This window comes from Seriola dumerili, unplaced genomic scaffold (assembly GCF_002260705.1).
Source record: "Seriola dumerili isolate Sdu_G_001 unplaced genomic scaffold, Sdu_1.0 BDQW01000047.1, whole genome shotgun sequence".
NCBI classification, from domain to species: domain Eukaryota; kingdom Metazoa; phylum Chordata; class Actinopteri; order Carangiformes; family Carangidae; genus Seriola; species Seriola dumerili.
Window position 1 is genome coordinate 561692 of NW_019174302.1, and position 22898 is coordinate 584589.

A 22898-nucleotide genomic window follows, 5' to 3' on the forward strand; every position below is an offset into this window, starting at 1 on the left:
GCCGGCGGAGAGGCGCGCTCAAGGTGGAATGAAGGATTGTTTGTTTTTCCAGCTCTTGAAGCGAAATCCTTCGTTTTTTTTTTCTTTTAAATAAAAGAACATTTTCATCCAATTTTTCATGAATCATAAGTAAAAGTTTATAAAAATTTTGACCTAATGTCAAAAAAGCAAAAAAGCCAAGTCATTTATTTAATTGAAGCAGCGACCTGCTGACAGTTTGAGACATGAGTGTCCGGTTTCAAACTGACGGCAGCCACAGAGGCTGAGAAATGGAAGTGGAGTATGAAACCTCTGAGCAGCTGCTGATAACGTTTGATGCATGAGGTTCTGCTGTAGGAACGTTTACGCGGACCTGAGGACGGGGAGTCGTGCACCGCCGGTTTATGCTAACCTTGTGGTGTCACATAAATTATTCAGGGACGGCTCAGCCCGGCAGAAGCGAGACCCTCGGCAAAGCCAGAGCCATTATAATTCCACGGACGCGGTCCTGAGAGTGTCTGCTCGACCCGGCAGCACTTCTCCGATTGGACATGGGCTGTGTTTTCTTTCACTTCTTCTCCTCATCTTTCTTCCCCTGTCAGCTGCTGAAACCCTCCGCTGCCTTCTTTGCAAATTGGCCGAGGCTCTTTAAAACGTTTCTTGACTCTTTTTCTTTTCTGTCTTTGTTTCAAACTGGACGAGTGCCTCTCCTCACAGCCCAGTTCTGACTCATCCGCCCCTCTGTGTTTTATATATTTGGTGCTCAGCCACTCAACTTTGTTCACATTCAAGGACTCAAAGACTTTGATAACTCTTTACTCTGCAGGTCTGTTATTTTACCAATAATTACCAGCAGCGAGTGTGTGTGTGTGTGTGTGTGTGTGTGTGTGTGTGTGTGTGTGTGTGTGTGTGTTGGGGAAGCTACTTTGAAAGCTTTGCAAGCTACCAATTACTTCACACTGGAAGAAGTTGAACCTACAGCTGCTCAGAAGAAGTTAGTTCAAACTGCTTTGTAGAAAAATCGAAGATCAAATCGACGATGTACACGTACGGAAGCCCAGAAAGGTCATACTGCTAATATTTAATTATCCTGTTATCTCCTGGCAACAAAGCTCCAATGAAATATAATACAAAAAAAGTCACATTCACAGGTTATAACATAAACCAGAAAAAGTAAAATACCCCTCTGTTCATGTGAATGTCATTGATTAATAGAGTAGCTGAGATTCAGCAGAAGAAATGGTCAAATAAACTGACTTCAAAGTTATTCATAGTTTCATTTGCAAAAAAAACCCAGTAATTTAACTACTTGAATCATTATGCACAGCTGAGTGTAGCTGAACAATCACAACTGCGAAACGTAGTTAAACTACCAGTTAAATTACATGTAGTTCAACTACTGAAGCAGTTTAAATGTCTGCACAGACTTTGTCACCGTTTATTTTTAAAAATATGTTTATTATTTTTGCTGGATAGTCAGAATGCAAACTTACAAAATGAGAATAAAATAAAATAAATGACCTCAGACATAACAACAGTAGCCACAGTCACAGATAGAATAAGTGTTTCTTTAAGAAGAACAAAATGATATTTACATATTTAAATTTAAAACTTTTAAACCTCGCGCTTCTCTGACTCGGGCGGTTCCACTGCAGCTCCACCACCAGGTGCAAAAGTTAACATGATGCTGCTGTAATATATAATCAATTAATAGTTATTTAAAATATGTATTTATCTCTTTTTATTGCTACGATGCACCAGAAAATATGGATGAAGAATTTCCTCACAGAGCTGCTAGCATGGCTGTAGCCTCTTAGCCTTGTTGTCGTCTGTCATGCCTCAACTGTGTGTGTGTGTGTGTGTGTGTGTGTGTGTGTGTGTGTGTGTGTGTGTGTGTGTGTGTGTGTGTGTGTGTGTGTGTGTGTGTGTGTGTGTGTGTGTGTGTGTGCGTGTGCATGCGTGTGTGTGTGTCAGATTTGGATGAAAGCCAAACACCAGAACACACACACAGAGCAGACGCAGCATCCTTGGTTCCCACTTGTGTTGCACAAGGCAGATGTTTCTGAGTGGCGCTCTGAAGGCAGCAGAGGGGGGGGGGGGGGGGGGGGGGGGGTGAAGGTTGTACTACAGTGAGGTGATGGATCCAGTGACACAGCAGGACTGATGCTCCATCTTCAGCCTCAGTTTTTCCTCAAAGTTCCCGCGGCGACGACGCCGTGTGCGGTCGACACACCTCGGCTCCCAGACGTGTGTTATTAATACAGATCCTCCGTGTGCTGCAGCGGAAGAGACGCAGACATGAGGAGGGTAATTTAAGGCCCTCAGCTCCTCACCTAAATTACATTACCTGCTAGATTACAGCAATTTTCCAGCTGTTTGCCTCCTCTGACCTTCATTACTGATATTACCTCCCTAAAGTCTCCAGGAGAGAGAGAGCTCCGTGTTCAATCCGAGCTCTCGTTCTTGACCCCGAGCACCCCACTCTCGCTGTTAATAATGATCGCGATGATTTGTATTCACACGGCGCCGTTCCTCGACCCGCAGCACATTACAATGGAGGGAATGAAACAGCTTTTCAATCACGGGTTTCGGAGGCAGGGTACAGTATCTACAGTGTGGTCGTCTGACGACAAAGAGTCAACGTTTTTATTCATTCATTAAAAACTGCAGGTCAACGGATGAGCGACGGAAACAGTTCAAATTAAAACTTATGAATGAGACTTTGATCAAAATTTTTTACAGATTTGTTATCAGTCAGGATTAAACACCTAAATAAATAAAAAAGGTGTTATTTTTAATCTCCTCCTCATCATTTCAACCAGCTGGCTCTAGAAAACTGAGTGTACCTCTTATCTGAAGGAGGAGAGAAGGTGCGCACATTTTTCTTTTATAAGATAAACCAGAACCGACGCTCCTCGGCCCCGGACGTTGACTGTTCACTCTTATCTTTGTAAAAGTTATCTCTGTAGGAATCAGTCGGTCAGCCTCCTCACTGGTACTGGTCTCTCTCTCTCTCTCTCTCTCTCTCTCTCTCTCTCTCTCCCTCTCTCTCTCTCTCTTCACCGGTTGCCAGATAAGATTCCTTTGCTGGGCGTTTTTTCATTACTGGCTCTAAACTGTGGAATAGCCTCGGTCACGCCTCTTTACTTTGCTCCTAACACACTCCAGGTCTCCTGGTTCTCTCTGTGCAAAGCATCTTGGGATTCCTCATATCGCTGCAACAGCTGATGACGTAAACGTAAAAAAAAACTCCAGGCCCCAGTTTTCTGTTTTTTTTTTTAATGACTGTTTGTGCCTCTGTGACTTTGGTTCAGTCTCTTTTACTCATTCTGACTTTTTGGTTGTAAAATTGACAGAGTTATGTTTCAGAGGAGAGCAGGGTTATGACTGTAATCAAAAGGGGTTGAAGAACAGTAACCTTTTTATTTTGGGGGCTTTATTTTTAAGCTTGTGCACAAAAATGATGAAGATTCTTTTTTTATTTGTTTTTATTTATTTGTTCTCTCTACAAGGCTTGTATCCAAAATTATTTATCCTTCCGCTTTTACTGATTTACTAATCTCCCTAATGTTGATGTTTGGGCTCCGGTATCAGATCCTGGAGGGGATTGATATGATTTACCAGCCTTATAAACACTCCATGTTCCTCCTGTGCAGCCGAGCGCCGCAGACGGCCACGGTCTAAATGCAGAGCCTCTTAAGGAGATGTAGTGTGTTTATAAACTGATGCTGTAATCCCAAACTCCCTCTGTGGAGCAATAGGCTTAATACACAGCTCAGTCTTACAGGATCTGAGGGGTTGAACCATCTGCTGCCTTTTATTACGGGATGTTACACGCTGGGCGGAAAGGAAAAGCATTGATTTTACCTCCTCTGTGCAGTGGAGCTCCCTCACCTTAACCGCTCTAAAAGAATTTAAAAAAGAAAAAGGAAAAGGCAGTCTCCCTTTTTCCAGCTCTGTGATGGAGGGGGCTTCGAATGAGAGACAGGAGTGCTGTGTAAGAGGAGCAAGGGTTTAATTGGACGTAGCTATAGGAAATAAAGGAGGGTGGGAGGATGTGTGTCAGGGGACCGGGGGCTGATGGATGAGGCTGAGTGGACAAACCTCTCAACCGTACATTTAATAAAATAAAAGTCCTGCCGCACTTTGACAGTTTAAGTTTGTTTTACTCACTGAAATATAATGAAATATAATGTGAGAGATGGTGAAAATGTCGGCAGTAACTGATTCGACTGATCCGTCCTGTCGTCTTTCTGCCGCCCCTTTAGAAAAAGAGCCGGGAGGAGAGCTGCGGCGAGGGCAGCGGCGTGGAGATCCTGGAGAACAAGCCTTACGAGGACGGCCCCGGGGGCTCGGGCCAGTACACGCACAAGGTCTATCACATCGGGAAACACATCCCGTCCTGGTTCTGTTCCATCCTGCCTCAAGCGGCGCTGAGAGTGGAGGAGGAGTCCTGGAACGCCTACCCCTACACCCGAACCCGGTGAGACGCCCCACACAAGAACCTGGGCCCCTGATTATCAAACTGCTGCTGGACTCAAGTCACTTTTACTCCTGCAAACAAAACAAACTCCCTCTTCTTCTTCTTCCTTCTTCTTTTTCTTCTTCTTCTTCTTCTTATTAATATTCTTCTTCTTTTTCTTCTTCTCCTTCTTCTTTTTCTTCTTCTTTATTCTTACTTATTACTTATTATTATTATTATTTATTATTATTATTATTATTATTATACATTAGCTGAAGGACTATGATTAAGAATACAGTAGTTTTAGTCAATTATTTCAGATTATTTCACCACTTATCTTCCTTTTTTGGGCATTGAGGGATTAAAACAGACAATAACATTAAACATGGAGCACTAAATTCTATATACGAATTAACTGAATTCTCTGTCACCCCTATTGATATTTTCATACATTATAAATATGTTAGTTTGTTGTTAATTATCCCCAGAGATTTAAAGATTTCACACAAATAAAATGAACTTTTCATCTTTATCTATACTTCTAACTGCTGCACACAGTCCTCCTCTGATCAATCATGTGATCATGTGAGAGCTGCTCTTCAAAGTCACTTTCACACTTCGTTGTAAGTCGGAGGAAATAACTTTTTTTTAACTGGTCTGAGACTCACACTGAACGAGTTTAAGAGGAAAAAGTCTTTGCACGTCGCCGACAGGCCGGACAGACACTAAAAATCCTCCCTGCGCCTCTTGGGAAAACATTTGCTCCACGTTAACACTCGAGCTTAACATTAGGCAGCCGGCGTTATCTAAAGCAAGACAGACTGACCTTTCAGTCATAAAACGTCGTTAAAGGTTTTCATTATACGGCTCCTAGATTCATAAATGTGATGAATGAAATAACATTTGCTTGATATTGCTGAAGGGGCATTTTTTTTTCTTTCTTATATTCAGCTGAGTAATCACATATCCGTCGGCCGAACACGCGCTGTTGCCAACTTTTTATCCTCCCGTTGACTAAATATCCGTACACCGACCGGTCCAGCTACTTTCTCACACCAGCAGGATTTTATGCAGCTGGCACCAGGTTCATGCAGATGATGCTGATGCTGCGAGTTTAGATCTGCCGGACTTCACATGAGCTTTGTGGCTCCTGCAGGGGTGGTGGGGGGATTTTATATAATTTTAAAGGTTATCCCGTTCAAATATTATAACAAATAAAGTAAAAGCAGCGATACTCAGAGGTGGGCAAAGGACATAACTTCCATCACTTAGTAGTTTCATATCATTTTAAAGATTACAGTGAACAGTCAGACTGATGGGAGGAGCTTCTCTTCTCTGCATTTCAGCTTCTAACTAACGGTTTCTTTCGTTGTCTCTCAGGTACACCTGTCCCTTTGTAGAGAAGTTCTCCATAGACATCGAGACGTACTATAAACCAGATACTGGAAACCAAGGGGATGTCTTCAACCTGTCGTCTGCTGAGAAGAGGCAGAGGACTGTGGGTAAGCAGATCATCGTGCACGCAAAAACACATGCTATCGAAGACTGGGAAATATACGAAGGAGGCTAAGGGGGAATTTATTCAGTTTAAGAGAATACAAAGACTTTATTTTACTCCTTCTAAGCTCCACATGATGCGTTTACTGACCAATAATTTATGCTGGAAATGTCAGACAGAAATGGGAACATTGTTTTGGGTGGGGCTCAATATATCAACTTATGACTTAGCAGTAATAAGGGTCGACCTCTATGTTAGAGATAGTATCATATGAACACACGTCAGGTGACGTCAGTGATGGAGGTGAAAACATTAAGAGGTTTTTTTTTTGCTTTTGGGACACTGGAACAATCTGGTTGTACTTCTTTAAGTTTCTTCTTCTAGTTTTGTGAAGTTTATTTGGGTTGTTTTAAATATGCACGTTCACCCGGGGATGTTTCATAACCAAAGATGATAACACTGTCTGTGCCACTACCATCGAGAACACTTTCAGACTTTAAACTGTGTGTTATGGATCCCGTCATCTCCTCATGAGCAGGAGCAGACATCAAATGTCCACAGTGATATTTGCAGTGAAAACACAGACGGTGTGAAACAGACTGTGGAGTGTAAGAGCTGGTGTTGAGCCTCTGAATACTAAAATTCACTGGGGTGCAGGGAAAAATATGCAGCCTGCTCCAGACACGTTCCCTGCAGGGAGTGATTACATAAAACACTCACAGAGACACACACACACACACACACACACACACACACACACACTGTGCTCTGGAGGCAGGTGATCAGTGAGGACGAGGTGACATCTGTCCTGCTCATACCTACTGCTCAGATCTGCTTTTCTTTTATTTAATGCATTTGTGTGTGTGTGTGTGTGTGTGTGTGTGTGTGTGTGTGTTTAGACCCCATAGACATCGTGAAGGACTACATCGCTCCTCACGAGTACCTGGTGGAAGAAGACCCGAAGCTGTATCAGTCCGTCAAGACCAAACGGGGTCCGCTGACGGAGGACTGGATCGAGGAGATCAACCAGGACCCCGGTCAGAACCCCGTCATGTGCGCCTACAAGCTCTGCAAGGTGGAGTTCAGATACTGGGGCATGCAGTCCAAGATCGAACGCTTCATACACGACGTGGGTAGGTATGACTGGTTTTCCTGGGGCGCAGGTAAAGCAGATAAATAAATAAATAAATAAATAAAATAAAATAAAATACTGACGACATGCGGCTGAGGAAGTGTGCGAGAGGCAGGAGCGCAGAGAAGAGTCTGGTTCCCTGAGATAACAGAGCGGACTGGATTAATTTCCTGCCGGCGTCGGGCTCCCTCAGTCTCACCGCTGTGATCTAAGACTGTTTATTCGCCCTCACAGGCCTCGGCTCGCTCCCTCACAGCGTTCACTTCCAGGCTAATGAAGCAGCAGCTGCTCCGCCTTCATGGCGTTTTTCACACTGTGGCTCTAATCAACAGATCTTTCTGCATCCGCCGCCGCTTCAACCTGCAACTTTTCCCCCTTTTTTTGTTTTTATGCTAATGTTGTGGGTTTTTTACTTTTTCAGATTTATGAATGTTACTACATATCAGCTCCGACGTAAAGTCTTTAGTCTAAATTGTGCTGAAAGGCTCTTTGGGTTGTACAACACAGCACCTTTGTTAATAATCTATTCAGCGATTTCCACTTTCATGCTTAATTTCATAATGTGTCAGCGGCTCTTTTCACTGGATCTTATTAGAATAGCTTTTCTGTGTTTGCTAATTTGGGCTTTTATTGCCAGGTTGGATGTTTTATTCATGATCTGCTTGAAGGGGCTTTAGGGTTGTGTAACCAGCTGGTGCTTGTTTAGTTCATCAAGAGGAAGGATGACATTGATTAAAATTTAAATCTCCTTTGACGTGACAGAGAGCGGCTCAGATATATACAGTATATATTGGCGCGATGTCACATGACATGTCACAGGATGGTCGTCCGGTGTTTTTGGATGTAAACTTGAGTAGGAAAAAAAAAAAAAGCAGCTGCGATGTCGAGAATGTGTGAGTGTGAGGTGTTAAAAATCACGTGTGGTGTGTGTTCACGCTAGAGAAGTGACAGAAATATAGTCGAACCACACGTTGTGCCAATTGAATAAAGTCGATTTTTGAGTGTGACGCTATTCTCAAACACATGGGCGCTCTAATGAAATGCTCACAGCTGGAAAACATTTAAAATTAAATTGTGTGTGGTGGTGAAACAGCTCCAGCTAGTTTAAACCGTCTGAACACATTCAAATCTAAATGTAATTATTACCATGTGCTCACAACAGTGTTAGGAGAGCGAATGGGTTTTTTCATGTCCTGGGTTTTACCCCTCAGGTCACATGGAGCCTGTCCTGGGCCTGCAGACAACACTCAGGGCTGCAAAACTACACACGCTGCTTATATTTAGAAAAAGACATTTAAAAGGAGCTTCTTTTATAAAAAAAGGTTTTCTATTGCTACGTAGCTAACGTTAGCATTAGCAGCTGTTTACTTACCAGTCTAGAAAAAAAAACGTTGCAGGTTCAGCATCAAACTTCATTCCTTTATTCACCAACAGCTGTTTCCAGAGGTGGAAAGAAACGCCAAAGTTAATGCTTTATCTCTTTCACGTCTTTCCTTTACTGAAGTTAGCACGCTAACCAGCTAGCCTCGGCGCGTCTCGTCACTTTCTGATAGCGACTCACTGTGGCCTCCAATCTGCCCTGAAGACGTAGCGCTGCTCAGACGACGTGTTATAACCTCTCGTCTTGTAAACGCAACGATGGCCGAAGCGCTTGTCGAGCCACAGTCACCACCGCCTGCAGGAAACCAAGAGCCCCTTATATCACAGGTGACGGTGTGAATTTTTTTTTTTACTATTCTGATGATCAAAGGAGTGTCCCTGAGGAAAGAATTGAATTTTAATGATAAAAACTACATTTCAGGTTTAAATTCTTTGCGTTATGTCAGTTTCCATCGATTCCCCCATGTCTGAAACCAAACCTCTTTACCTGAGGCAGCGTTCGTACCTCTGAATCTCTCAGGAAACGTTCTGTATTCACCAACCACAACTATTTATTTTTCACAGTTAATCCATTTTAGTTTTAATGTGTGTGTGCGTCAGTAAATCCTTGTCGCTCTCCTTCCTCCCAGGTCTGCGTAAAGTGATGGTGCGAGCCCACCGGCAGGCGTGGTGCTGGCAGGACGAGTGGTACGGCCTGACCATCGAGGACATCAGGCAGCTGGAGCTGGAGACCCAGCTGGCTCTAGCTAAGAAGATGGCCCAGTACAGCCTCAATGAGGAGGGGGGGATGGAGACCAACGGCTCCTCTGTCAGCCAGGACCAGGAGACGGGAGCTGAGACCGCGGGATCCAACGCAGAGGCAGAAGGAGGAGGAGGAGGAGGAGGAGGGAAGCTGGGAGATTCACTGGAGACACGAGGGGAGCTCACCAAGCAGTGGTCAACATCCTCTAGATCCTCCAACAGGTCGTCTAAGAGAGGAGGTGAGGACGACTTCCTGCTTTTTACCTCATTTTGTTGCTTTTGGAAAACCAGTGTAAAGGTCTCTGTCCATGTGTAGTGTGATTATAGATCAGGTCTAGCTTCTATATTAATACTGTGAAAGTATCAAAGCCTCAGTCCACAGAGAAATGCACACAGCCTGTATTCAGAAACTGAGCCTTAAAACCAGCCGTCAGGACTTCTGGAACTTTGTGATGTCACAACAAAGCAGTCACCAAGCCCCGCCCACCTGGACCCACCATCCAAACCTTTACAGGATTTGGTTTCTCTGAGTGTTTTTACCTGAAATCTGCTATATTTTTATTGGCTCACTCAGAAAACAGTCGGCCAATCAGAAGAGAGGCTCAGAGCCTCCTCTCCTCTGATTGGCTCACCGACCTGTTGTTGCTAGAGCTGCAGAGAGAAGCCTGAGAGAGGAGATGTAAAACTACACTGAGATGGTTTTTGGTTCTTAAAACCACAAATATATTTTCTTATGGATCAACACTTCAAATAAAACACAGAAGAAGAGGAAAAGATGGAGCTTTAATGTGGTTATTAACCGGATCTCTAACCTGCAGATGTGACACCTGACACCTCCTGTGTTTGGTTGTGTGCAGGTAGCCCGTCTCATCAGAGCATCTCAGAGTGGAGGATGCAGAGCATCGCCCGGGACTCGGAGGACAGTACAGACGACGAGTTCTTTGATGCTCATGGTAAAATCATCTGTTTCAGCCTGATGCATAATGAACTTACAGCTCAGAAGCAAATGGCTTTATTGTGTATTTTAAACTTGCACTATTTGTATTGTGTCACAGAATTATAAATGATATTTCACTTGTGCCTCCTGCTTCGTTCTGGCCTCACAGCAGGCAAACATTATCTTGACTGATTAGTTTATTTGTGTCATATATCTCAGGTTGTCTCTGTGTCTTTGGGCTGATGAATATTAGCTCACGGTTCCCTCTTTAATTCAGTTAATTCTCTTAGTTCAAAGGCGTTTCTTTGCATTGAAACATTCAATAGTGAAAGTATCAGTGAGTCAAACTTACAGAGGAGCAATCGTAGTTTATTGTGTTAGATTCACTAAATGAAACCTACAATAAACGACCCTGCTCTTCAAGATCGCTGCCAGAGAGATTCTCACTTTTATTTAGAAAGCATGTTTAAAAAGAGCAAAAGCAAAAGCTGTGAAAAAGAGTAATTTCTAAAGCAAGGTCAAAAATGTGCTGCATAAAAGAAGCGTACAGTCGCATCTTCCTGGTTGATCACCTTGTAACGAGGACGCCGTATTTCTACTGATTATTGCGACAAAAGATCGAGTAATTACTTTCCAGTGTTGTAAAAATCTTGTCTGTTAAATATGGAAGGTTTTTCTGTGTCTCATGCAGAGGACTTTTCTGACAACGAGGAGATGTTCGGCAAGGAGATGACCAAGTGGAGCTCCAACGATCTGATGGACAAGATAGAAACAATAGAGGTGGATGAAGCACAGGGTAAATGGGAACATGCTCACATTTACAGTTTGAACCATGTGTTGTTTCTTACTTTGAACGCAACATGGCTGAGTGAGTGAATCATGTTTTCACAGAGACTTTGTACCAGGAGTCGGGCGGGGAGTACGCCGTGATGAGTAATGAGGAGACGCAGATGGAGGTACGATTCCTTCACTGTTTTTCTCATTTCATTCACTGACACCTTTAATTAAATAACTTGTAGATAATACCCCTCCTCCTAAATTAGCCTTCAGTCATCCTGCTAGTGGAGTGAAATTAGGATCCGCTCTCCACCGCAGCAATCAGCTGAAAGTTTATTTCATTTTACACTCCCTCTGTGTGTGTGTGTGTGTGTGNTTTTTTTTTTTATACTCCCTCTGTGTGTGTGTGTGTGTGTGTGTGTGTGTGTGTGTGTGTGTGTGTGTGTGTGTGTGTGTGTGTGTGTGTGTGTGTGTGTGTGTAAATGCTGTCTTTGGGGGTGTGTGTTCTTGCTCTTTGTGTCCAGAGCTGTGTCTCGAAAAGGCACAAACTTCAATCCGTCAGGGTTTCCAGAAAACTAAATGTGAGTGTCTTGTAGTCAGGCAGTAGAAACGGATAGAATAGAGAAGAGAACATGTGAATAGATAGAATTTAATGTAGAATATAATATTGAACCCAGTATTTGTGTAGAGGTTGTGACTAAGAAACAGTCCCCAGACATGATCCTGGTGTTAGTGGCTCCAGAAAACAGTGAACACCTGAGATCACTTCGCCCTGCCGTCCTCAGCTTGGAGTTTTACTTTGATGTTCAAATTTCCTACTTTTTTTCTGAGCACTTGAAGAAGCCCTCGTACAGAGCTGAACAGCAGGGAACAGCAGGTGCTAAAAACAATCTCGCCTCAAAGTCCATTTAGTAGCTATTCTGTAGCTTTCACTCGCTTCACGCGGTCTTCCTCAGCAGATAGAGTCAACTGCTGTTAATCAACGTGGCAGAAAACAGTGAAAAATAAAGATTTAAATTTTGTTATTGAAATGACTTCAATGATTAATCTATTATCAAAATTGTCGTTGATTGATTTTCTGTTGATTGTCTAATAGATCTAGTTCTAGTATCTTTCCCTGCATGTTCCTCACTCGTCTCCCTCTGTGCTCCTCTCTCCTCTTCCTCCTGTATTCACTCGCTCCTCCGTCATTGTTAACCTTCTTTCCTTTCTCTCCCTCCTCCGTCTCCGTGTCTCCTCCTCGTCGTGTCACTCGCAGGATTGTTCGTCCCAGCAGTGTCTGCAGCCGTCCAAAATTCACGTCCTGGTCCTGGTCCTGCACGGAGGGAACATTCTGGACACCGGCTCCGGTACGGCAGCAACCCAATCCTGTTCACACTTCAACACGTGTTAAAAAATCAATACAAACAGATATAGATAATAGTGATAAACGCAAGTAACATAGTATTATTATATTTTTTGTCCAAAACCAAAACATATTGACTTAACAGTGACATAACAAAGAGACGGAGAGAAATCCTGATATTTGAGAGGCAAATATCTGGTATTTTTCTTTGATAAATGAAAACTCGATTATCAGAATTGGAAGGATTAATTCTTTCTTGATCGGCTAATTGTTAAGAAAATTAATTGTTTAAAAGTATTCAGGTGCAAAAATTAGAGTTTGCAAGACAAATAACAGGATAAAAGGGGGAAAAACACACATTTCTGCTGCATTTCAATGAAAAACAAGTTCATTTTTCCTTTTTGGGCCTCATTAATTCTTCAAAATAAAACCATAAAGTTTGTTGACAAATGCAACTTCTTCTCAAGATTTGTATTTTTCTGTTAAGTTGCAAAGATTTGGAACAACTGATGAAAAGTCCTGCAAACACCGATCAGGTTCTGTTCCTGTGCGTCCGCAGGTGAGCAGAACAGCAAGCAGGGAGATGTCAACACGCTGAGCGGGGCCTTCGAGACCGTGATGAGGGTCCACTACCCCGCAGCTCTGGGCCGCACCGCCATCAGGATGGTCCCCTGTCCCGCTGTGTGCGTCGACGCCTTCTCGCTCGTCTCCAAGTGAGCGTTTGGCCTTGAGTATTCAGCAGCATTTAAACAACCTGCCGTGCGGACGTTAAACACACGTTCACAGATCGTAACGGTGTCCTCTCTGCTCTGCAGTCTGAGCCCCTACAGCTACGACGAGAGCTGCCTGTCCAGCAGCCAGGACCACATCCCGCTGGCTGCTCTGCCTCTCCTGGCTACTTCTGCACCACAGTACCAAGACGCTGTGGCGACCGTCATCCTGCGAGCCAATCAGGTGTATAGCGACTTCATCAAGTCTTTAGAAGGAGCGTCTTTCAACGGCCAGGTAAGTGTGACACCTGAGGGCGGGGTGAAGGTGATCGGCCTCGGTGTCTTGGTGCTGCATGTTCAGATGAAGCTGATTCATGTGTGTGTGTGTGTGTGTGTGTGTGTGTGTGTGTTCATGTCTTCTTTGTTCTTTCTAATGCAGGTGTGTGTTATTGGCGACTGTGTCGGGGGAATCCTGGGATTTGACGCCCTGTGCAGCAGCTCAGTGACAGTGTCAGAAAGTCAGAACAGCAGCAGACGGGGCAGCGCCATCAGCGTGCAGGTATCAGACTCTCTGCTCTGACGGCACGCCATCAGCAGCTCCGTGAGGCCGCACAGTGTTCACGACGACAACGCTAACATGCTGATGTATCCGTATAATGTTCATCACATTCATCCTCTTAGAGCAACATAAAGACAAACATGACATATTACACAGTAGATAATAAAAACAATATTCCTAGACAGGGACGAGTCTCAGACGAATTAAAACTGAGGTGAAGCGGTGGCGGCACGAGGTGGGAAGTCAGTGGATCATCAAGGTTATTAGAGTTGATCCTGAAGGGAACATGAATGTGTGTTTCAGATTTCATGGTAATCCATCCATTAGCGCTACAGGAAAAGTCAGTGGGATCCATCCTCTGGTCATCCGGCATGTTGTTAGGATATTTCCTTGGATAGGAGAAATTTTTTAACCTGTTGGTGGCGCTACAGGAAAAGTCAGTGGGATTCTTCCTCTGGCGACCATGAATGTATTTACCAAATCTCACAGCAATACTCAGAACCATGTAACTTACATGGCTGAAAGCTTAACCACTAAAACACAGCTGAACTCTTTAACTCAAAACACAGCTGAACTCTTTTCTGTTCTGTCTCTCAGGACACGGACCTCCTCTCTCCGGGTATCGTCATAAACAGCGTCTCTCCTTCCTCGCCGTCCCTCGAAGGAAGCCGCCACCTCAGCCGCAGCAACATCGACATCCCTCGCTGCTCGGGGCCCGACGACCCCAAGAAACAGCTCCCGCGCAAGCGAAGCGACTCGTCCACGTACGAGCTGGACACCATCAAACACCACCAAGCCTTCCTGTCCAGGTGAGACGCACGCTGACGTGGACACAAACTGATGTGTTAGTTTTAGTCATTTGATTTTTAGACATTTGAGTCCAGGGGTTTCGGGCTACAGCTGTTCTTTGTCGTGAAAACATAATAAAATAAAAATAAAATAAAAACAAACAGTCTATTTGAGCTTGTTCTTGACCTTCACGGTGTCTGAATGTGTTTCTCTCTGAGCAGTCTTCACTCCAGTGTGCTCCACGCGGAGCCCGGATCACGGCGCTCCAGCAGCAGCACCATGTTGGAGGGAGGCTCCTTGGGAAAGTTCGACTTCGAGGTGACTGACTTCTTCCTCTTCGGCTCTCCCCTGGGGTTGGTGCTCGCACTGAGGAAGACCGTGGTGCCGTCGTTAGATGGTGAGCGACAGTTTCTCCCCTTTTTCTGCACCTTCCTTTCAGTTTATTGCGATGCTCCTCGTGCATTTCATAAAAGATGAACTGTAGGTTTATAAACGGATCATTTCTCTTTTGCCAAATGAGCCAGAAGTGGTTATTTGCAGCCTCTGATGTTTCTTCCTCTGTGGGATAAATGTCTCCAGCAGCTGGAAAGCAGGTGTCAGGGGTTAAAGGTCATATTTTCTGGTCTTTAAATGCTATAAAAGTTTTGGCTACAACATTTGAAAGAAAAAAAAAAAAAAAATCCATGAGAAAGACAAGACAAATACGTGATTGAAGACAGAGCTCTCTCAGGCACGAATCCGACCGTATCTTGTGTCCATTGGGGTTTAAAGGAGAGAGGTTACTGACCTGCAGCTGTTGGGTTAACATCTGGACCAATTTCCAATTAGATATGATTATAGTTTCACAGAAAAGTTGGATGTTTATGGTTTCTTTTTCTGTTTGTCTTGAGACTGTGCTGGACAGAGCCAGGCTAACAGTTTCCCCCTGGTTCTAGTCTTAATGCTAAGCTAAGCTAACCATGTTCTGGCTGTTGCCTCATCTTTCGTGGCGTGGATCTTCTCATCTAATCCCCAAAATGTCAAACTATTCCTGTGATATATGGTGATGCTCAGCTGAACTCTTCTTGTGTTTCTCTCTCCTCTCCAGTGTCGGCTCTGCGTCCAGCCTGTCAGCAGGTTTACAACCTGTTTCATCCAGCCGACCCCTCGGCCTCGAGGCTCGAGCCTCTCCTGGACAAGAGGTTCCACCTGCTGCCTCCCTTTAGTGTCCCCCGCTATCAGCGCTTTCCTCTGGGTGACGGACACTCCGCTCTCCTGGGTGAGCCGACACACACACACACACACACACACACATGCATCATACCGTTATTTCTGCACTACACACGGCTGAGTCTTTATCCTTTACAAGCTTTTATATCTCTTGTCTCTTTCTTCCTCCCTCCACGTGCTTTTCCCAGTTGAGACGGTGCAGAGTAACCCTCAGCTTCTGACGGAGTCCGGGGGTGCGGCGCTGCAACGCTGCCAGGAAAACACCGTCAATGAGACCTCCATCCCCGTGCCCGTCCTCAACTGGCCGACGTCGCAGCTCCCCGCAGAGAGTGAGCTTCTGTTCGGCTTTTCAGTCTCCATCTCTTTTGTCTCCCTCCTGTTTGTTTTTCTGATGCAACTTTTTGGCTTATTTTAAATTTACAACCTCAGTCTCATTTACATCTTTTTAATTAGGATATGGTGAAAAACGGGTGAAAAATAATCACATTAGAGATTATTGCTCCAGCGCTCTCCTCTTCTAAATCTAAACTGAAAACTTTCCTTTATAGCTGTCTGGTTTGCTCGTCTTAATTAACCATTTTATTTTATTGTTATTCCTCTATTGGTTTTACATATTTTATTATTTGATTATTTATTTAATCATATTTTATTCCTTCATTTCAACCGTTTTAATTTACATATCTTATTAATTTTCCTGATTGGTTGTTGGTCTTAATTATTTTCTTTTCTTAATGGTTTTTAATTCATACGTATCATTTATGTGTTTGTTTTCATTTGTGTCTAATGTTTTATCTTCACTCAATCCACATTCAAACTTCTGTGATAACTGCTTTGTGCAGCACATTGCTGGTATGTTGGCACAGTTAGTATTGTACTTCCCAAGTTGAAGGAATAGTTCAACATTTTAGGAAATATTCTCAACATAAAGACAGGAAACAGCTGGTCTGTCTCTGTCCCAAAGCACCAAACTCAATCATGCACCAACACCTCTAAAGATAAATCTCAGCAGGGGAATAAGTGTATTTCCAAAATGTCAGATGATTCCTTTAATTGCTGAGATCTAGGAACAAAGTAGTCTGACGGGAAACAAACAGTGTGGTGATCAAACAGGTTTTAGAAAAGAAAATTAAAAAGGAAGAAAAGAAATTTAAAAACTGTTTGTTGAATGAGAAGTTTGTTTCTCAGTCGACGTGCCGATAGCTCTGTCCTCAAACTGCTCCCTTTCAGTTTCACTTCTAAATAAAGTGGATGAGATAATCTGGATTAAAGGTTGCATCAAGTTAATATACAGTACATCTTGTTTCTGCTGCCCCCAAGTGGCTAAAAAATATCATCTACTGCAGGTTTAAATCACAGTTTCATTACTTTGCAGTAAGACTCGAACCCCTCTCCTCTGTCTCTGCAGCCGATGCTCTTCACTCGCACATTTTTGTCGACGGCCAGTTTCCATCGTCCACCTCGCCGGGGGTCCCTCACCTCCGCTTCACCCGCAGGGCCAGCGAGGCCAGCATAGCCAGCCAGGTGTCCGGCCTGGCCGACTCTTACACCGCCTCCAACATCGCCACGAGTAAGTCGACCCTCGGACCCCCTGTGTCTGAGCTAAGTTTTGGTCTCCAAGGTGACTATTTGTATGTTGACGTTGTCATTTCCTCCCTCCAAACATCCCCTCAGCACACAAAGTGAGCCACACTAAAAGGTCCAGTCTGCTGTCCCACCTGGCTCTGCCCTACAATAAGTTTGCCCCCCGGAGCCCGTCCCCTCGCTCGCGCAAGACAATCCGTCAGGTGTTCCCGAGACCCAACGGCGTGGAGTCTGAGCAGAGCTCGGACGTTAGCTCTGACATGACCTCCTCTGACATGACCTCTGACCTCACCGATGTCACGTCTGACATCACAGACATCAGCTCGGCGCCGCCGTCGCCCGGGGTGCTGAGGAACATAGAGCAAGGTACCCTGGGAGCTGTAGTGCGAGGACATGAGGGACGGACGCTAGGCTCCATCCTCATTCCCTGAGCTTTCTCCTTCCTCCTCTGGCGTAGTCCTCCTCCGTAGTCCTGTTTCCAGACATCACGTACGAGACCCGTGAACCTTCTTGGTCTGAGCCGTTGTTCTCCTGCGAGTGTGTGTTTTCAAACCTCTTTACAACTCATCGCTGCTCGTTTTTTTAGTGCCTCTTTATATCTTATAACTTCCTTCAGTTTATAATCCTCCTGAACGGTTCGTCTCTACACGAGCAGAGCGTAGATCTGCAGTGGAGAGAGACGGATCACGATCCCGGATGCACTGACTATAAACTCGCTCACAAGTCTCTCTTCTCTCCCGCTGCAGTTGCCTCTCGGTGGTGGGGCAGTAAGAGGATGGACTACGCCCTGTACTGTCCTGATGCCCTGACAGCGTTTCCAACAGTGGCCCTGCCTCATCTCTTCCACGCCTCCTACTGGGAGTCTACGGACGTCGTCTCCTTCCTGCTTAGACAGGTGCGTAGTGCGTTAATGTTCACAGCTGGATTAGTCAGCAGTCTATTGGTCTGTGGGTCGGTCCATCACTGTGGTCCAGTGCTGACATTGTGGTACAGACATTCACATCCATGGTGGCTGGAGAATTAATCCTAATGACTCTGGTGATTGTCTGACTTTCAGGTCGTCTATCGGGTCACAGTTTTTGATTTAAGGATTAGCCGCTGTACAGAACCTCAAACCTGCTTATAAAGTAAAAAAAATGTCCTGCGCTCTTTATTTATAAATCATTTTCCTTGTAGGTGATGAGACACGAGAACTCCAGTATTTTGGAGCTGGATGGTAAAGAAGTGTCTGAATTCACTCCATCCAAACCTCGTGAGAAGTGGCTCCGCAAGAGGACTCATGTTAAAATCAGAGTAAGATCTTCTCTCTCTCTCTCTTTTACATTTATAAGTGCGTCTCCTACAGAAAATGTTTCGGATCGAGAGAAAAAACACTTGTTATCCTGTTACACTTTTATCATTTGTCACATTATTAAACTGTTATAGTCTTGAACTGATCCAGATTTGGTTTCAGAAGTATCGTAGTACCAGATAGCAAAACGAAACTTGTGCTCCAACATGTACCTGGGTCCTCGGCCCGAGTCTGGCCCGTGTATACTTCCACATCTGGGCAGATTCTGGCTGTTATCCTCCGATACAGCTGGAAGATAGATTTTCAGTTTGTGCGCCAGAATTGGTCCAGATGTGGAAGCAGAATCTGACAATCATCCTGTAAATGGGCCAGATTTGGGCCGAGGATCCAGGTGTATAATGGGCCAGAAGAAAAACAAGCACGTGGCCCGAGTACGGGCCGGATTTATTCTGCTCGGTGGTTGTAAAAAAAAAAAATTAGATATTCAACTGCTGCATCTTTAATGCAAAACATGAAAACTGATTCTACTCTCAGAAGACAATCTCTTCGTTGCCTGAGAGGCAGAACTCAGGGCAAAAAAGACTGAATTATTTGTTACTGCTTGTAAAGCTTAAACAACGTATTAATATTTTGATCAACTTAGAGCGTCTCTCATCTGGATCTCAGCAGATGAACAGTAAAAAAAAAAAAAAACTCTTTAGAGAATAAATGAAATCAAAGTGTAAAAAATAGGAAAATGAGGTTCTGATTTCCTGTTTTCTCTCCTCTGTGTCAGAACGTGACGGCGAACCATCGTGTAAATGACGCCGTGTTCACGGAGGACGGGGCCCAGATGGTGACGGGACGTTTCATGTACGGCCCTCTGGACATGGTTACCCTCACTGGAGAGAAGGTATTAACACGTTCAGCTGTGACCCACCAAAAAAAAAAAAAAAAAGAGGTGTTATGTAACGGCGTCACCATCTGTGTCATTAAGGTCACTCAGCTGCAAAGTGTCGTGTTTAAAAGATCGTTGCGTGTGTGTGTGTGTGTGTGTGTGTTTTACTCACAGATTGACATTCACATCATGACCCAGCCGCCCTCTGGAGAGTGGGTGTACTTTGACACGGAGCTCACCAACAGCAGCGGACGTGTCTCTTACGTAATCCCTGAGAACAAAAAGCTGGGTATCGGGGTGTATCCTGTCAAAATGGTGGTCAGGTACGCCAAGTCACTGTTATTTCACACTTTAAAAACATTATAGTTGATGCAGAAAAGCATGAAGACGTGTGGTTCAGCGGTTGTTCAGACCAAACATGAAGAAGAAATGTGATCTGAGTGACGTTAGCATTAGCATTTTGTAGAGTCGTCAACGTGTCTTCTGGTGGCGACTGTGACAAAGAACAGAATCTTCTCAAGCTCCTCAAACACATTTGGCTTGTGGTGGAAGTGGGAGATTTGCAGCATGAATGCATTGGCAGCAAAATTATTTTCTAGCACCAGCATTTAATCCACCACACAAAGACTTCAGGCTGTTCTGGGATCTGGTGTTAAAAAGGTGAACATCTCCCTTCACAATAACTTTTCTTTTTCCGTCTTTCTCTCCTTTCCTCTGCTGTCTCTCCACCAGGGGTGACCACACATTTGCAGACAGCTATCTAACGATTTTACCACGGGGAACAGAGTTTGTCGTGTTCAGTATCGACGGGTCATTTGCTGCCAGTGTGTCAATCATGGGCAGCGACCCAAAGGTTCGAGCCGGAGCTGTGGACGTGGTGAGGTAAGGATCACACCCAGAACTCCCTGTAGGTCTGTTCTGCAATAATAATGAACAGTAGATACATAGCAGTTATCTAGATAACTTAGTTATACAGCAAACTGTATAAAAAGATGCTGCTAGTGTCTTTTAAAGTCACTACATGAAGACTTTTCTGACGGCGTAAGTGAGGAGTTCCTGAAGGAAGCGTTCTGGGCCCTGTTCTTTTTTCTTTATGTCTCCTGTGGACAATATTATCAGTATTTTTATATTTATTAATGAGCCTGCTCCTCTCATTTATAATCATTTGCAGGTACTGGCAGGACTTGGGCTACTTGATAGTGTACGTAACGGGTCGTCCTGACATGCAGAAGCAGCGTGTGGTGGCCTGGCTCTCTCAGCATAACTTCCCTCACGGCATCGTCTCCTTCTGCGACGGGCTGGTCCACGACCCGCTCCGACACAAGGCCAACTTCCTCAAATCCCTCATCAACGAGGTAAAGGGTGGGGGGCCGGTGTGTTTGCGTGCATGTGTGTGTATGTGTGTGTGTGAGGCAGTGATACAATGAAATCCCTCTCTGATCCAGGCCCACATGAGGATCTTTGCGGCCTACGGCTCCACCAAGGACATCTCCGTGTACACGTCGATTGGCCTGCCTCCGTTCCACATCTACATAGTGGGGAGACCCACAAAGAAAATGCAGCACCAGTGTCAGGTAAGGAGAAAATCCTTTTAGCAAAGCTGCCTCATAATATCTCACAGATCATATTCATGTGCTCATATTTACTGACAGACAGTGAAAGCACATTGTTGTTTTTGTGAAGTCGGTGAGGTGAAGCGATGGTCATGAATATGGAAGTTAGTTCCTCATTTACAACAACAACATTTTAACCATCTGCTTGTTGAGACAGACCTAACCTTGTGTAAACGTCTTTTTAATTTGGTACTTAACACTGTTGGATAGCCAATCAGAGTGAGACATCGCTAACGCAAAACATCTGTGACTTATTGATCCCTCTGAAAAACAAAAACATCTGGAGAACTTCAGATAAGGAACGAGCAGAACAGCTGGACGTTACAGATGGAGCGAACTCCCAAACATGCTTTACAAACATTTAGAGGCCGTGCCACGAATAGTTTTTCACTGACGTTTTTCGAGTATTTTGAAACGATTCTCAAGAGCAAAGATGACACTCTAACAGATCAGTGAAACTGGACTCTGAAAAGAGGAGTTACAGAGAACAGGGACAGACTGAGAACCAGTTTGGAGGTCTGTGATATTTTCAGTCAGTGGTAGAGGAAGTATTCAGATCCTTTACTTAAGTAAAAGTATCAATACCTCGATGTAAAAATACTGCATTCAAAATCCCACTTAAGTAAAAGTTCAGAAGTACTATCAGCAAAATGTTATATATGATATATTATCATAAATGTCATTATTAGATTGTTAATACTGATGCATCCATGCTGGTTTTAAATACTATATACAGTTGGTTTTTAGGACAGAGGTTCCCAACCGAGGGGTCGGGCCCTTCTAAAGGGTCACATGATAAATCTGAGGGGTCGTGAGATGATCCGTGGGAAAGGAGAGAAGTTTTTGTGAAACACCTGATAATTTTACCTTCAGTTTAGATGGGAAATGTCTCTTTGGTGCTGACAGCTCATAAACATCTGAAACGTGACAAGAGGCTTCGACTAGATGCTTGTGTAAGGAGTCACAAAAATAAAATATGTAAATATATTATAATACATTACTTGTGTAAATGTACTTTTTTTTATTATATTCCACTGTTTTCTCAAAGACATGGAAGGTTTTTATTATTATTGTGTGTATTGAGGATTTTTAAACTGTCCATAAGGGATTATCAAACCAAACCTGATTGATCATATATTTATAAAGAGATCAAAACTCCAGCAACAGTAAACAGGAACTTTATTAGACTGACGCGTCCTTCATCTGGTCTGAAGGCCACAAGCCCAAACGCATCGGTCTAATAAAGTTCCTCTGTTCACTGCAGATGTTTCTGGAGTTTTGACCTCTTTTGGAAGCAGGTGAAGTTCTGCCAGAAACCTTTCTTTGTTCCCTGATCATATATTTCTTCCAGTTCATCTCGGACGGCTACGCCTCCCACCTGTCCCAGCTGGAGTACAACCAGAGGACTCGTCCTGCCAAGTCCGCCAGCGCCCGCATGGTCCTCCGTAAAGGCAGCTTCGGCCTGGGCGCAGCCGGAGGAGAGTTCCTTCGTAAGCGCAACCACATCTTTCGCACCATCTCCTCTAAGCAGCCCGGCGGAGCGGGGTCAGCCTCCCCCAACCAGCCGGGCCGGACTGAGCGTACGCTGAGCCAGTGCGAGATGGAGCGGGAACGAGGGGTCGCGGGAGCAACGCAGAGGAGCATGAGTATAGCTGCAGGGTGCTGGGGCCGCAGCGGGAGCACCAAGGAGGGCAGTGGAGGGTTACTGGGCCCTAAATAGTTCAAAAAGGAGCTAAAGGACCCGGCCTGAACCACCATGATCTCTGGACTAGACAAAGAGAGGAAGTGGAAGGAGGGTTTGTATTTTAGAATAAGAGACAGGTGATTGATTTAGCATAAACAACACATTGATTGGAACAGGGGAGAACAGGGGGAGGAGGGATAAAGAGGGATCTGTCCAGGAGGAGTGGACCAATCAGGCCAAGAGGGATCCAGCGAACAAAAGACAGTTGTGTAGCATGACTCTTTTACAGTAATACTTTTATAGGAAACATCACTAACCACTGAAAAAATTGACA

At 44.4% G+C, this 22898-nt stretch overlaps 1 protein-coding gene across 1 annotated transcript in view; it reads left to right on the forward strand.

Annotated features, from left to right (window-relative positions):
- LOC111217821 (membrane-associated phosphatidylinositol transfer protein 2-like) overlaps window positions 1–22898 on the forward strand; it is a 37122-nt gene extending 14224 nt beyond the window's left edge. The window contains exons 3-26 of the mRNA XM_022739801.1: window positions 4248–4462; window positions 5822–5943; window positions 6839–7072; window positions 9081–9431; window positions 10050–10145; window positions 10821–10925; window positions 11021–11085; window positions 12165–12255; window positions 12811–12964; window positions 13067–13256; window positions 13401–13520; window positions 14118–14329; window positions 14531–14706; window positions 15397–15567; window positions 15707–15847; window positions 16924–17085; window positions 17846–17994; window positions 18276–18392; window positions 19166–19282; window positions 19442–19590; window positions 20000–20149; window positions 20439–20622; window positions 20713–20841; window positions 22232–22898. Coding sequence (XP_022595522.1) covers window positions 4248–4462; window positions 5822–5943; window positions 6839–7072; window positions 9081–9431; window positions 10050–10145; window positions 10821–10925; window positions 11021–11085; window positions 12165–12255; window positions 12811–12964; window positions 13067–13256; window positions 13401–13520; window positions 14118–14329; window positions 14531–14706; window positions 15397–15567; window positions 15707–15847; window positions 16924–17085; window positions 17846–17994; window positions 18276–18392; window positions 19166–19282; window positions 19442–19590; window positions 20000–20149; window positions 20439–20622; window positions 20713–20841; window positions 22232–22600 — 3969 coding nt within the window. The 3' untranslated portion in view covers window positions 22601–22898. The remainder of the gene's footprint in view (window positions 1–4247; window positions 4463–5821; window positions 5944–6838; window positions 7073–9080; window positions 9432–10049; window positions 10146–10820; window positions 10926–11020; window positions 11086–12164; window positions 12256–12810; window positions 12965–13066; window positions 13257–13400; window positions 13521–14117; window positions 14330–14530; window positions 14707–15396; window positions 15568–15706; window positions 15848–16923; window positions 17086–17845; window positions 17995–18275; window positions 18393–19165; window positions 19283–19441; window positions 19591–19999; window positions 20150–20438; window positions 20623–20712; window positions 20842–22231) is intronic.